Source organism: Lactuca saligna, chromosome 2 (assembly GCF_052625555.1).
Source record: "Lactuca saligna cultivar CGN05327 chromosome 2, ASM5262555v1, whole genome shotgun sequence".
Lineage (NCBI taxonomy): Eukaryota > Viridiplantae > Streptophyta > Magnoliopsida > Asterales > Asteraceae > Lactuca > Lactuca saligna.
In genome coordinates, this window is record NC_136418.1 from 156,572,225 (window position 1) to 156,586,348 (window position 14,124).

Genomic DNA, 14,124 nt, shown 5'->3' on the forward strand with positions numbered 1-14,124 from the left:
TAGATCTAATGACCAATTAGGAAATTTGTTGGGCTATAGGGAGAGGAGTTCTGAGTCATCCAAGGAGTACGATTTGACATTCACAATTGAGGTGAGTCTCCTTTCATAGAATTTGTGGGTCGAAGGCACCAATGTCGGCCCACTAGTTATGATATGGCATGATGATTCTCTTTGTGATAATTATCGATTGTGCATGTATTATTTGATGCTTTTGTAAATTAAATGTAATATCATTTAGTAGTGGTAGGGGTGAAATAGACCCGATATCCGATTGAAACGAAGGGGTAGGTTGAGCACCCATAGATGTTCGACATTATCCGACTAAAATAAACCGAAGGGGTAGGTCGAGTACTCATATATGTTTGACAATGCCCGGTTGAAATAGGCCGAAGGGGTAGGCCAACACCCGGATATGCTTGGTAGTATGTTTACTTTATATGTGGTATCGTGGGGAAACTCACTAAGCTTTGTGCTTACTATTTCAGTTTGTGTTTCAGGTACTTCCAGCTCAAAGGGGAAGGGGCCGACTTGATCGCATCGCATCACACTATGATTTTCTGCAAGTAGAGATTTTGGGACTTATGCTCTGATAATGTTTCCCTATGAACTGTCTTGATTAAACACTATAACTATCTTGTGTTTTAATGGTTTTGAAATAAATGATGTTTTGTGCTTGTGAATTTGGTAAATTTAGAAATGATATTTTTGGATCGTATTTTCGGGATGTTACATAAACATTCTGATAATCACATAACTAAATGGTTGGTTGCAAATTGTAGTTCAATCTTGTCTTTTGAAAGCGTAAATTGTGGAACCATAACCCCTGCATTGTTACTTTTGATAACATAAACCAAAAATCTAGTATCAGTCATCTCCAAAACAAAAGGATAACATAAATTCACATACCAAACAACAAACCAACAACTAATTTAATTAAGAGGATACACATGTTAATGGCAATAAAACAAAGAATAAATCATTATATTGTTCTTGCATTTTATTATAGGAATTATGCGATGACTCTCTAATCATTAAAAAATATATATTAACTGAAAAGCGAGAAAAATAAGAAGTTAAACCATTGTAAGGCAATATAGTTTTCTCCTAGTGCAAAGTTCCCAATACATCCATTTTGTTTGAGTTGTAATTCTTATTTTGTGTGTGTGTGTGTGTGTTTATAAGAGAGAAAGGAGAGAGAGAGAGAGAGAGAGAGAGAGAGAGAGAGAGAGAGAGAGAGAGAGAGAAGTGATCTTGAAGAATGAAAATGGCCCTGAACAAAAAGTGAATTTTCATGGGAACCGAAAAGTTTGATATGTATCTATAGAAAATATATACTTAACTATTGCGGTCAAAGTTGTCTATTGATTTGGCCTTGTGGTTGCTATTGTTAGAAAGTTACTCCTAAGTGTAGAAATAAAAAAAACTCATATATAGGTTACCTTTTGATGAGCATTCTAAGTTTAAGTCAGAAATAAATCCTTACTCCTAGTTCGCTTAAAATAATGCTCTGATTCCAAGTGTAACATCCCCAATTTCACAGCCAGAAAAAACTGATATGTTTATGCTTATTTGAAATTAGAGTATCATTTTCGAAGAATAATATTGCGAAATTTGTTCCCAAGAACATAATATTGATTTTATCAAAGCATTTCCGAGGAAATGTATTTTATTTATATTAAAACGTTAGGATGTCATCGTTAATACAGAAACATAACCATAACGAAATATTACAACCCTTACAGTAATTAAACTAGTGACCTAATACTCATTGAATCTCTCAACAAAATATATCTTTAATATCGCTACCTGTGTTATAATAAACTGAGTGGGTCAGGTTGGGAAACTTGGTGAGTACATAGAGATTTCAATCCCACAATGTTAAACACACACACACACACACACACACACACACACATATATATATATATATATATATATATATTAGAACTCGCAAGATAAACTTTCACCTAATATAAGCAATTTACCCCACCCCGTCGATCCTCATAACGACACGATCCATACTTTCGGATCTAAAATAAACGAATTTACCTAATCCATACTCCCAGATCAGGTATGAACGACTATGCCTAATCCTTGCACTCGGATCAATGACAAAATGACTATGCCCACTCCATACTTTCGGACAAGGGACGAATAACTATGTCTAATTTATGCTCTCGTATCAATGACAAATGACTATGCCCACTCCATACTCTTAGAGTACGGACGAATGACTATGTCTAATTTATGCTCTCGGATCAATGACAAATAAATATGCCCAATGCATATGTAACATCTCGGGAATTATAAGATTCATATGGCATGCATAAGCTTGAATCAATTAAGTATGGAAGTTTTTAAGCCTAGGAATTTAATTGCTAGGTTGGTGGTGGGGGTAAGGCTTGAACACGGGGAGTTCATATCTTGAACGCTCAACGTTCAGTGCATAAAGATGGACGCAGAGGCTAGGACGAACGCAGGGCGTTCTAGGAAGGAATGCAGCGCGTTCGCCGTCTGCACTCAAAACCCTAAGTGTGTACTATTGAAACAACTTAAGACCCATGGCTCCTCATTTTCTTAGCCTCCAATATACCTTAAGCCTCTTTTCGAAACCCTAACCCTAATTGTGAGTGTGTGAGCTTGGAAGACCATCTTTGAGTGCATTTTGGAGTTGTTGAAGAAGAGTGACCACCTTGGAGTCTCATTGATCAAGGAAGAGCTTTTGGATCCAGGTTCTCTAGCTCATTTGCAAGCCTCAGAAGGTATAAAGTTTCTATCTTGCCATCTTATAGCTTAAGATCTAGATTAGGGCTTGTTTTGTGCTTCTTATGATCATATGGATGCTCTTTGGGAGTTTGAGCTACTCCAAGAGCCTAGGATTGAAGATCCTCGCATTTCTAAGTTTTTAGCGTCATAAAAATGGTAAATTGATGGTTGAGGACCAACCATGCAAAGGTTTTGGGTCTTGGTTTATGAATTGGAAACTTTAATGGATGTTTGTGTAACATCCCAAAAATACGGTCCAAAAATTTCGTTTTTAATTATTAATAAAACCATAATACCATCCATCATCTAATAAAAACATAATTAATGTATCATAAAATCATCATAACAATATATTGTATCAAAACCAGGTGTCAAAATATCAGAGTCTAAAACATCCCAAGCTGAACGAATGGTGTGTGCACTGCAATCATCCCGAGCCCTTCCCTTTGCTACCGGAAGTACCTGAAACTAAAACTGAAAACTGTAAGCCTGCAGCTTAGCGAGTCTCCCCAAACTACCCCATACCATACATATAACATAAAAAACATGCATCTAGGAGATACGGGCCTCGCCCACACTTAGCTATCTCAGAGATACGACGTGACATCCTCTTTTTCACGGCCAGAAAACACCAATTTGTTTATACTTTATTTTGAAAATCAAAGTATCTTTATTATAAATATATTGGGGAATTTGTTCCTAGAAAAACACGATAAATATATTATCAAAGCATTTCCGAAGAAATGTATTTTATTCCTTTTTAAGATATTGGGATGTCATCGTCAATACAGAAACATAAGCATAAACATACCTTACATTCATTTACACTAGTTATCTATATCTCCTTAGTCTCTTAGTGTAATGTAGCTTCGTATTGACACCTGTGATACAAATAAACTGAGTGTGTCGGGTTGGGAAACCTGGTGAATACATAGGGGTTTCAATCCCACATTTTTATATTATATATATAACTGAGAACTCACAAAATATACAATTTCACCATATATATACGCAACTCTTACCCCACACAGTCGATCCTCACAACGACACTAACCATACTCTCGGACCTTAAAATTTATCTCTTTACTTAATCCATGCTCTCGGATCAATAATTGTGCCCATTCCATACTCTCGGACTAGGGACAACTGTCTAAATCCATACCCCCAAATTAATGTCAAATAACTATGTCCTATCCATACTCCCAGACTAAGGACAACTGACTATGTCTTAATCTATACTCTCGGATTAATGACAATTAGATTTATCTTAATTCGTACTCCCGGATTAATGACAATTGACTATGTCTAATCCATACTCTCGGACTAGGGACAATGACTATGTTTAATCCATGCTCCCGGATCAATGACATTTTAAAGTTCTATTCTCTGTGTATAACTCAGTCGTACTCATAAGAAGATACTACCAAATATTACCCATAATTAATTTAGGTTTACTATGTATCCTAAATCATCATATATAATCAGGTATGTTCTTTAACACGTATTTTAGGCAACATCGAATAACTCGCATATAAACATATATTTAATACTTCAATCAATACTTGTATTCAAATCATGTTCATGAAAGGGACTATGCACTCACAACACGTAATTTATATTAAATACTTCATATCTATGTGTAAGATGAAAGTAACTATGCACTCACACATAAACTCTTTAACAAATATTTAACTATTTAATAGATATTTAATACTTTATTAATACTTGTATTAAAATCATGTTCATGAAAGGGACTATGCACCACTTGTTAAAGTGATGATTCCAAACTCAAACAGCGCTTCGCTTCTAACGATTCTATTTTCCTTCGAAGAAACCTAGTATTATTACCACTAGATTTTAGTCTAATATTTATTGCGACTAATTATTAGTCTAGATTCATCATTAACTCAAAGTCTACTTTCATGATCTATCAAGTAAGGAACAACCAGGTAGGATCATATCGGAGATAGGGTCCATTTGGTATACGAAGTATACTGTTTGGAAATCACACTTTAAACACCCCACTAAATCACAGCCTAGACATCATCCCCGTAAGTAGATTAATCAGTATAACGACTTGGAATCACTGATAAATCTTATTTATAGGTTCATAATAACGATAATAAACTTAAACATAAGTTATACTTAAATTAGGGTAAGCATAACTCACTTACCTGGGGTTTGGCTAGGAGCCGGGCTCTATAGGGGCAGAACTTCTGAGTCAAAAGCTCTTCTTCTCAGAGCCTTCAGGTGCTCTGGGACTCGCCTCTAACACCTAGGAGGTGCTAGGGAAGGGGGAAGAGGGTTTGGGGGTAATAGGAGAGAAAGGGTATGAAATGTGTGAGTTTTGGGGGTGATTTACGCCTCTATTTATAGGCTATCTGGGCTGATTACATCGTGAAAAAGGGTGCTCACATCGTGAGCTTGCGTAGGCTCCAAGGCGAAGTCTGGCGCTGACACGTGGCATCGGACGCAGGTAAAACAACCAATCTTTAAAAATTCATAACTTTCGCATACGAACTCCTTTTTTTGACGCTCTTTATATCCACGCTTTGGTAAAGACAAGATCTACAACTTTCCTTTTGACTCCATAGTATGAGAAGATTACACTGTTAAATGTCTGTGTAAAATTCTTAACTTCTACATACGGACTCCGTTTTCGTCTGTCTTTTTATCGTTGAGCTCCTATTAATGAGATATTCAATTCTCATTTAGGTTGCGTTGGCCAAAAATGGATTGATCTAAAATTCGAATTCCGGGTTGTACACTGTTATGCTAAATCTTAGAAAAATCATAACTTCCTCATACGAAGTCGACGCTGCCACTGGCGCTGCTGCTGATGCTGTTACATATAAACTCTTTGCTTGCCTCTACAATCGCCATGTACTTTGTTTCTGTGGTTGAAAGAGTAACACTCTCCATGTATTATGTCTATTTGCTTGAAAAAGTAACACTCTTCTGTAACCTAAACATACAACTAGTATCGATACTTACAAATGTTAACATATAATCGATTATGCTCTTTTCCAATCCATACAACCCTCAAATTAGCATCAACAAACCTTCCGAAACCACCATTTCCTTCTGAAACATAAGTTAGCCTCATAAGTACCTTTCAAGTAGCGTAACAACTACTTGACACATTCTTAATACTCCCTTCGTGGATTAGATAGAAACTGACTCACTTCTGATGACAAATGTAATATAGGAACCAACCCATGAAAAATTCCATGACTTTTTTTGTACTTTAGGCAGAAGTGTTGTGTAACAATGAAGAATTGTTGGTGGCAAAAAAAAATGATTAAACAGTATAAATGAATGAAACATCAAAAAGTTAAAAAAATGAACGAAATATCAAAACAAAAAACAACATTAAATATATTTATTCTAATAAAATGTAAAAATATATTTTTAAATAAAAAAATAATGATAAATAAATAAAATAATTATAATATTTTTATGATTTAAATAATTTAGATAATAGATTTAAAAAAAAATTATTTTTATACCTTATCTATATTAAATTATTAAAAGTATATGATAAAACTGCACAAATGGTCCCTAATGTTAGTTGAAAATTGCCATTTTGGTCCAAAAATGTTTGAAAATTGCAAGTTTAGTCAAATTTGATTTTAAATTTTTTATAATGATGATTTTGCCCTTCATATTTTCTTTTTCAGTTTTTTTACTACATAAATTAAAAAGAAAAATACTATCTCTCTGTGTGTGTGTGTGTGTGTGCGCGCGCGCAAATACAAACACACTCAAGAACACACATTGAAACTTAAGAGCACATATTTATATATATGAACACATACACAAACATTCCATATGTTTTAGATTTATTCTTCAAACACACACACATACACACAAGAACACATACACGAAATCAGATCTGATGAAGGGGTTTTTGATGAACGCATTCAAGAATACGAAATCAGATTGAGTCATGGGTATCCGATCTCCTCCTCAGACGACGAGCTCCTCCCCATCCTAATATTAAAGGAATCCTTAGCGTTGTGCAAACCCTAGCGTGAAACTCTATGACACGGTCATCGTTAACATCTATAACGAATCAAGATCTAGTAGGGGTCGAAGGTGGCGGTAGCTAGGGTTTAGACTTGTCCCCCCTCGTTGCCGTTCTCAATATATATCTACCCATCCATCGCATTTCTCCTTGTCGCCACCATCTTTGAAACGAATCTGTAACAGGTTAGGGTTTGTAATGGTGGCGAGCTGAAACCCTAGTAGTAACGTCACTAAACTCGACTTAATCGACTGAGGTTTGGCGACAACCATCTCTTTACGAACCCTTTCTCGGATCTTACACAGACTAAGGTTTGGCTCTAAACTCAACTGTTATCCTTATAGTTTTTTTTTAAAACCCTAGCTTTTCAGATCTGTTGTGGCGTTTGTGTGTGTATGTGTGTTTAATCTCTCGTTGGTCTTGTTTGAGTTTATATGTGTGTGTTTAATCTATGAGTGTGTGTGTTTGTTCTGAATCTGTTGAAAAATTGATGGATGTTTGTGTTGATTTGTGTGTGTTCATCAGATTTCATTTTTGTGTGTGTATGTATGTGTTCATTTGATCTGATTGTGTGTGTGTGTGTTCATCTGATCTGTTTTAAGTGGAGATGGAGGTGGCGATTCTAGTGGCGGCGGATGGTGTTCGAATAGTAGTGGACCACCGAAGGACCTCCGATTGCCGTCGAACCCTATGCCACCACCGTCTTTTTCACTGCCACCATTGGCGCTATTGCAGGCCATAGTAGATTGGTAGGCACGACGATGGCTGTGTGTTCTTTTTTTCTCTAGAGGTCTCTATCTTTCTCCTTCGTTCATACTCTCTTTCTCCATTTCGATTCTCTTCTAGCTCTCTCATCTCTCTGATTTCAACTTACCTGAAAGAAATGTAGAGGACAAATTGGGAAGAAACCCAGATCATAAAAATCCCTAAACCACAATGTTTATCGGAAAGAACAATATAACCTGATACCCAATTCATTCTTCTTTAATAAGGGTGATAGAGATGGAAAGTGATAGTGATTTCCTATTGATTAAACTCGCCTCTACAGATGTAATAACAACACGACGATCAATTTACAAGAGATGAAACAAAGGTAGTTGATGGATCGTTCATTAAAAACCCTGGATTCCATTACTCTGACGAATGAAGAATACAATGGGTTTGGGGGTTGAGGACGATAGCTAAGTCTCGATAGAAAAAAAGAGAAAGAGAAAAGATAACAAAGAAGAGAGAAGAAGTGGGTTATCTGGTTCGCCGCCGACGGATCTTTGTTGGGAAGACATAGTGGAAGGTCGTGAGCACCAATTGTGGTCGTTTTTCTTTTGCTGATGATGGGATAAAGAGAGGTGTAGGGTTTTACATCGAGATTTTTGTTTTGTAAACACACACACACACACATAGAGAGAGAGATATGTTGGGCCCTAAATTAGTTAATTATTTTATTTTTCATGTAAAATAAATAGAAAAAGCATAAAAATATATATCAGAAGGGCATAATAGTCTTTTCATTTTATTGAGGAACAAAAAACGCAAAGAAACTAGCTCAAAAGGACCACCAATCCAAAAAAATCGTAGTTTGGATTAAAACCCTCAAAAAATGCATACTACAGGTACCATTTTTGCAGTTTTGTCTAATTTTTTTACAGGAATCTGGTGTAAGCTTGTCTTCCGTTTTTAGCGTAGACCAGCGAACGTGGCAAGATCAGGTAATTTATCCACAAGATTTCCTAGAAAATGACTACATGAACGCACATATAAAGATAAGATACATACCCCTTACTCTAGTCCTCCTGCTAGTTATAACTTTCGTCTTCTCCTAATCCTATCCTTCACTGAAGGCAAACATTCTTCACTTCTCGTCGAGTAAGAACACCAAACCTAAATCTATCTATCATATGTATGTGTAATTTGAGTTTTGAAATGTTGTTCCTTTTTGCAGAGCGATGGCGGCGGCGACAGCGCTTAGTTTTAATTTGGTTGGAGCTTTTAGAGGACTTTCGTTTGGTTCAAGTTCTTCATCTTCCTTCTTCAAAGGAGATTTTGGATCGGTTCCCACTGCGCGTAAGATTTCAATTTCGCTACCGATAAGAACCCCATTGACGATACAGAATGCGCACAAAAAAGGAGCTGGAAGTACAAAGAACGGTCGTGATTCAAAAGGTCAGAGGCTTGGTGTTAAGATTTACGGAGACCAACTTGCGAAGCCTGGCGCAATCATTATTCGACAACGCGGAACAAAGGTATATATATGAGCATCGTTTACATGAGATTGCTTTGAAATTGTGTGAAATTGATGTAGTTTTTGCTCGTAGATGTAAGCCCTAAATCAAGTATATATTCGCACGCATGAAACCAGCCATTAGTACAAAGGAAGGATTTCTTTTACTCAAAATTCACAAGGACACAACATTCCTTTGACATTTAAATCATTCAGTTTGTGCTAAAAAACCAACATGTGTTTTAGCAGCTCAATTGGACCTGAATCATATGAATAATGTATGAGATTTGATGTGTGAAACCGAATATATGTTCCCTCTTCCATCCGGAACTAGGCTGGCATTTATAACTGAATCATATTTCTTTGTGCCCTTATAACTGAATCATATTTCCTTATCTTATCACAATTCACAAAGAGCTGTTGGAGCTATTTGAGCTAAAAAGCTATTTGTGAAGTCAAAGACAAACGAGACATCTGGATATGAGCCTATGATAGTTGGTTGAGTCGAGTGGCCGGATGTAGTCGAGTATTTTGTGTTTTGGGAACCTTTTATTGAAATCTCACAGTATGTGTGTTTGGATGAGTATAAACTTATTGGCATGCATTGGATGTTTAGAAATGGTGAACATGCCAAACTGTTTATTATTTATGGTTGGTATTAGTCGTGTGTGTATCTTGTATAGTTCTATGGAGATGGAGTTTGTTTGAGGTTGATTATCTTAAAGCTGACAGAAGATACTTGTATTACTCTGCAGCTAACTGACCATTATCTTGATGTTTTCTACATTTAGTATTTTGTTAATGCTAATTCTGGTAACCAACTATAATTTTTGTCCAGGATAGATCACTAAAGATTTGTTAGCCACTTTAGTCTAGCCCCTAAAAAACTTGAGTTGAAGCCTTCATTAACAGTTTTTGGTTTCTTGTCCAGGTGCATCCAGGAAAGAATGTTGGGATTGGCAAAGATCACACTATTTTCTCTCTAATTGATGGATTGGTGAAGTTTGAGAAATTTGGACCTGATAGGAAAAAGGTGAAATACTTGTAATTTCTCAAACCCCATTTCAGCTGTGTGCTTTCATTTGATAAAATTTGGGTGTGTGTGTGTGTGCAGGTGAGTGTTTACCCACGTGAAGTGCAGCCAGAAAATCCAAACAGTTACAGAAATAGGAAGAGAGAATCATTCAGGCTACAGCGTGAACGCAGGAAAGCACGAAAAGAGCTTAGGGAAGGGACTGCTGTCCAACCTCTGTTGGTGCTGGCTTCAGCTAAAGGAACTGTTACTGCTACTGACACTGTCACTGCCGACGCCAATGTCGATTGCTGATTTAGGACTTCACAAAGTAATCATGTTTCATGAGAAATGATAACATTTGGACAATGTCTGTGTCACAGTTTACAAGTATTATTTTTTTGTATGTGTATTATTTTCTGTGAAAATGGTGCCTGTAAAGTACTCTTCAAGTTTTTTCCTACTTCCAACCATATTAAGCTTCTACTCTTTATTAGCCTACATATTAAAAAGAAAGCTTACAGCTTGATACAGGCATATTCTGTTTTATGCAGTTTTTCTTCTATTTTATACAATCTTTCTTTCACTTTTTGAGAAAGCAATCATCAAGACATAAATCAGTGGATTAATGTCACATGTAGGCTATACCCACCAACTATAACTGGTTTTCATTCGTTTGATTGTACCCCAAGAAGTTGGCACATATTTTTTCTTGTCAATCTCACCATTTTATAGATCAGTGGGTGATGTGGCATTTACATGGCAACAGTTGTACATGTTATGTCTAAGTGAGCTTTTTATATATAATTTACAAAAACCTGAAATCATTCTTTTTACTTTATTTTATATAATCATCATCACCAGCAATGTTCATGTTCCACCACCATCACCGTTTTAAATGAAATTCCACAGATTGAGCATACAATATGAACAACCATCAACAATCAGCATTGGCACATTTGGGGACAGGTTGCATAAGACTAGAAGTGAAAAAAAAATGATGCAAAAAAGTAAAACAAAAAGCAGATGATGTAAACACTAGTATATAAGGTTCCACATTAAAGATTTAAAGTATCAAAAAACAAATCTCTTTCTACTTGAACATAACACCAGAAAAGTTCCCTAAAATACATCATACTTCTCGATGTAAAACCATTTTCCACACAGCTAAACGTCCTCCATCCATCCCTTCATGATCGTATGACCTGAACAGCCAAAAAAAATGCACATGTTAGCCAAAATTGTGATGCAGATTCATTTGTACTAGCTGTGCAGATATGTGCACTCAACCAATATAAGATGCACAGCGGAGATTCATGAAAATGCTCATGTAATGGACATTGAGACAAGGAAATTATTCACATTTTGATGTCAACTAGCTTGAGTAATTAGCTTGCTTCCGTTTTATATATACGCTTCTATCTCCTAACAAGTGTGAATGCGTGTTTCTGAATTCTGATCCAATGAGATGAATGCTTAAGCGTCAACTAAAATGTTAACAAGTGTGAATACGTGTTTCTGATCCAATGAGATGCATGTTCAATTTCATTGCAGAGCAACATATCTAGGTGAAGTTTGCAAGAACCATAGCAGATCAAGCTAAATGACCAATAACTTAAGCGTGTAACCAACTTAAATGGATTGGTAAATTCTAAGATTAAAGAGATTAACAAGATCGACTGCGTGAACATAGATCAACTCCACACGTAACAACTATCAAGTCAAAATAATTCTGTTGTAAAAGTAAATAAAGCAGAAGGAAATGAATTCACCTCTAAACAGATCCGACAATTATGTTGTTGATAGGGATGAAGATGAGCTTAACGAAGAACCCAACAAATCCCATCACCACGAAACCAATCGCCGTACGAACCGCTACCTTCGAGAATTCTGTAAAAGAGAGAAATAATATTGAAATCGACAACACGAAACCAAGATCTGAAATTGAAATGAGTCGATCAAAACTGTAATTGAGTAGTAGTATCGCGTACCTTTACGATCAGGTTTGTGGCATCTCTTGACTAGACGGTAGCTATCCTTTGAGAACTCTCTCAATGGCTCGAAGACTGAATCCAAAGCATCCATTATCAGTAGATCGAGAGAAATATCAGATCTGGAAAGAGAATTAGGGATTTGAATGGAGATGCGGAAGAAATAAGAAGACGAGAGCAAGGGTTATACGCGTTGAACCAAAAAACAATTCGCTCACCTTATTATCTCAATAATTACAAACATGGCCCTTATTTTTATACATATACATAATGGTCCCTTGAGGTTTTTTTGGTGGCTCTGTTGAGATTCTCTAATCAATTTGATCCAAGTTTGTATAACATGAGCTTTGAACCTTCAAATTAATATTTTATCGTGCCCAGTCATTCCAAAACATTAGCAACGTAATATTCTTGTGAATTGTAAGTTCGTAACTTAACATTTAACAAACAATTAAATAGATCGTCAAAAAAATAATTCATTTTCTTAAAGATAAAATAAGAGATATGTTCAACTGTATGAAAAATCTTTAAAAATATCATACTTTTTTTACAAAATTATTTTTATATTAAATTACTTTGAATTTTTGGATCATTTTACGTTAATATAACATGAAAACTGAAAAGTATTAGTTTATTAAATTCTCTAAAATTCTAAAAATAGAAAAGATAGGACTAGGTGATAGGATGTTATGGTACTCCTACTAAAGATTTTGAAGCTACAAAATCAAAAAGAAAAGGATCAAAATTGCCAACTGCTAATAGTTAGACACCTTTTTGTAATTCGTTAGTTTAGTTGTTTACTTTTTTTCTTTTAGGTAGGCTGAACGTGGATGGAGTTTCGTCATCCTTTCCTTGCTGGCAATGCCACGATGGATAATATTGGACAGTCAGCACGTTGACGACTTCTAACTTGTTCTCTGTTTAGTTTGTATCTGCCGGATACGATGCCGTATCGTTTACTTAATGTTTCCGTTATAATGTCTTTTATTTTATAATCAATAATAAATGTGAGACCCATATATTAGGGTTCATTAAAAAATTATAAAAATTCTATACATTTGAAAAAATTTGAATTAATTTTTTTTTTAAAAAAAATATTAAATTATTAAAATTAAAGTGTTTTTTCTATTTTAATTTTAAACAAATAATTTTGATAAATAAACAAAGAAAACTAATGAAATTTTAATTTAGATATGTTAAATTAGAAGGAAAGTCAATTATTGAAATTGATATGCATTTATTATTAAATTTCTTGCAATTATTATATTTAAATATTATGTGAAATTTTATAAAATAGAAAGAACCATAAAATATCATGTAGAAAAAATTTAATTGAAAATAACCACAAAATGACATATTGCCAAATTAATGAGAGTATAACACGTGACAAAAAGATTTTCATTTATTAGAGTAGATTCAATAGAGGTGTTTAACATTTCTAATTCGAAATCAAAAAAATTATATAAATATTGCCTAAGAAAAGTATAATCAATAAGTAAACTATACTACCTTTTTAATAGATATTTATGACTTATTTGAGGTGTACAACTAAGGATTAGCTTTCTAACCGAAAATCGAACCAAAATCAGAACATGTTGGGGGTATTCGATATGATTTCCCGTTCACTCTTTAATCGGTTTTCAGTTATTCTGATTCCGGTTCCGAAACCGGTTATATCCCTTTGTACAATCACCCTTGGATACTAACCAAAATATCAAAAACATAATTCTTTTACGTCCACTTAAGCATATTGTTTGTACTTCGGTCTTCTAATTAATAAACTTAATTAAGTTCTAATGTCTACGTCCTGCACTAAGTCCGCAAACTTGTGTTTTTTTATTATTATTATTTTATTTTTTATATAATACAAATATAATTTTCTGATTTTCAATGACATTCAATCCTTTTTATTAGTTAAAAAACTTCTGTGTATTATGTTTCATGAAATCAGTTAGAGTATTTAAAAAAAGCTCTACAAAACTAAATTGTAAAAAATCTCTAATTTTGGAAGTTTAAATATCTTGATTTATTCAAAACAATTTTGTAAACAGTATTTAAAAATATAGCCTCTAATAATCAAGAGCAGTTCAGGCCCAATTATGACGGTTAA

The 14,124-nt window shown here is 34.8% G+C and overlaps 2 protein-coding genes across 2 annotated transcripts; one reads left to right on the forward strand and one right to left on the reverse strand.

Moving 5' to 3' along the window:
* The first annotated feature begins 8,547 nt into the window (after window positions 1-8,547).
* RPL27 (ribosomal protein large subunit 27) lies at window positions 8,548-10,512 on the forward strand. The gene is made up of 4 exons (XM_078981068.1): window positions 8,548-8,656; window positions 8,733-9,033; window positions 9,943-10,044; window positions 10,126-10,512. Exons 2-4 carry the CDS (start codon window positions 8,737-8,739, stop codon window positions 10,336-10,338), a joined length of 612 nt encoding a protein of 203 aa, XP_078837194.1. The 5' UTR covers window positions 8,548-8,656; window positions 8,733-8,736; the 3' UTR covers window positions 10,339-10,512.
* Window positions 10,513-11,034: 522 nt separating this feature from the next.
* LOC145032301 (protein transport protein Sec61 subunit gamma-like) lies at window positions 11,035-12,200 on the reverse strand. Its single transcript, XM_078981067.1, has 3 exons — window positions 12,015-12,200; window positions 11,796-11,913; window positions 11,035-11,228 (listed from the first exon to the last, which is right to left on the reverse strand). Exons 1-2 carry the CDS (start codon window positions 12,106-12,108, stop codon window positions 11,798-11,800), a joined length of 210 nt encoding a protein of 69 aa, XP_078837193.1. The 5' UTR covers window positions 12,109-12,200; the 3' UTR covers window positions 11,035-11,228; window positions 11,796-11,797.
* Window positions 12,201-14,124: the final 1,924 nt, after the last annotated feature.

Excerpts from the sequence above, each read along its gene's own strand:
- RPL27 (XM_078981068.1), top strand. The coding sequence starts at position 8,737 with ATGGCGGCGGCGACAGCGCTTAGTTTTAATTTGGTTGGAGCTTTTAGA. Across the intron at positions 9,034-9,942 it reads TTCGACAACGCGGAACAAAG|GTGCATCCAGGAAAGAATGT; the intron begins GTATATATATGA and ends TTTCTTGTCCAG. Across the intron at positions 10,045-10,125 it reads TTGGACCTGATAGGAAAAAG|GTGAGTGTTTACCCACGTGA; the intron begins GTGAAATACTTG and ends GTGTGTGTGCAG.
- LOC145032301 (XM_078981067.1), bottom strand. The coding sequence starts at position 12,108 with ATGGATGCTTTGGATTCAGTCTTCGAGCCATTGAGAGAGTTCTCAAAG. Across the intron at positions 11,914-12,014 it reads CCACAAACCTGATCGTAAAG|AATTCTCGAAGGTAGCGGTT; the intron begins GTACGCGATACT and ends TCTCTTTTACAG.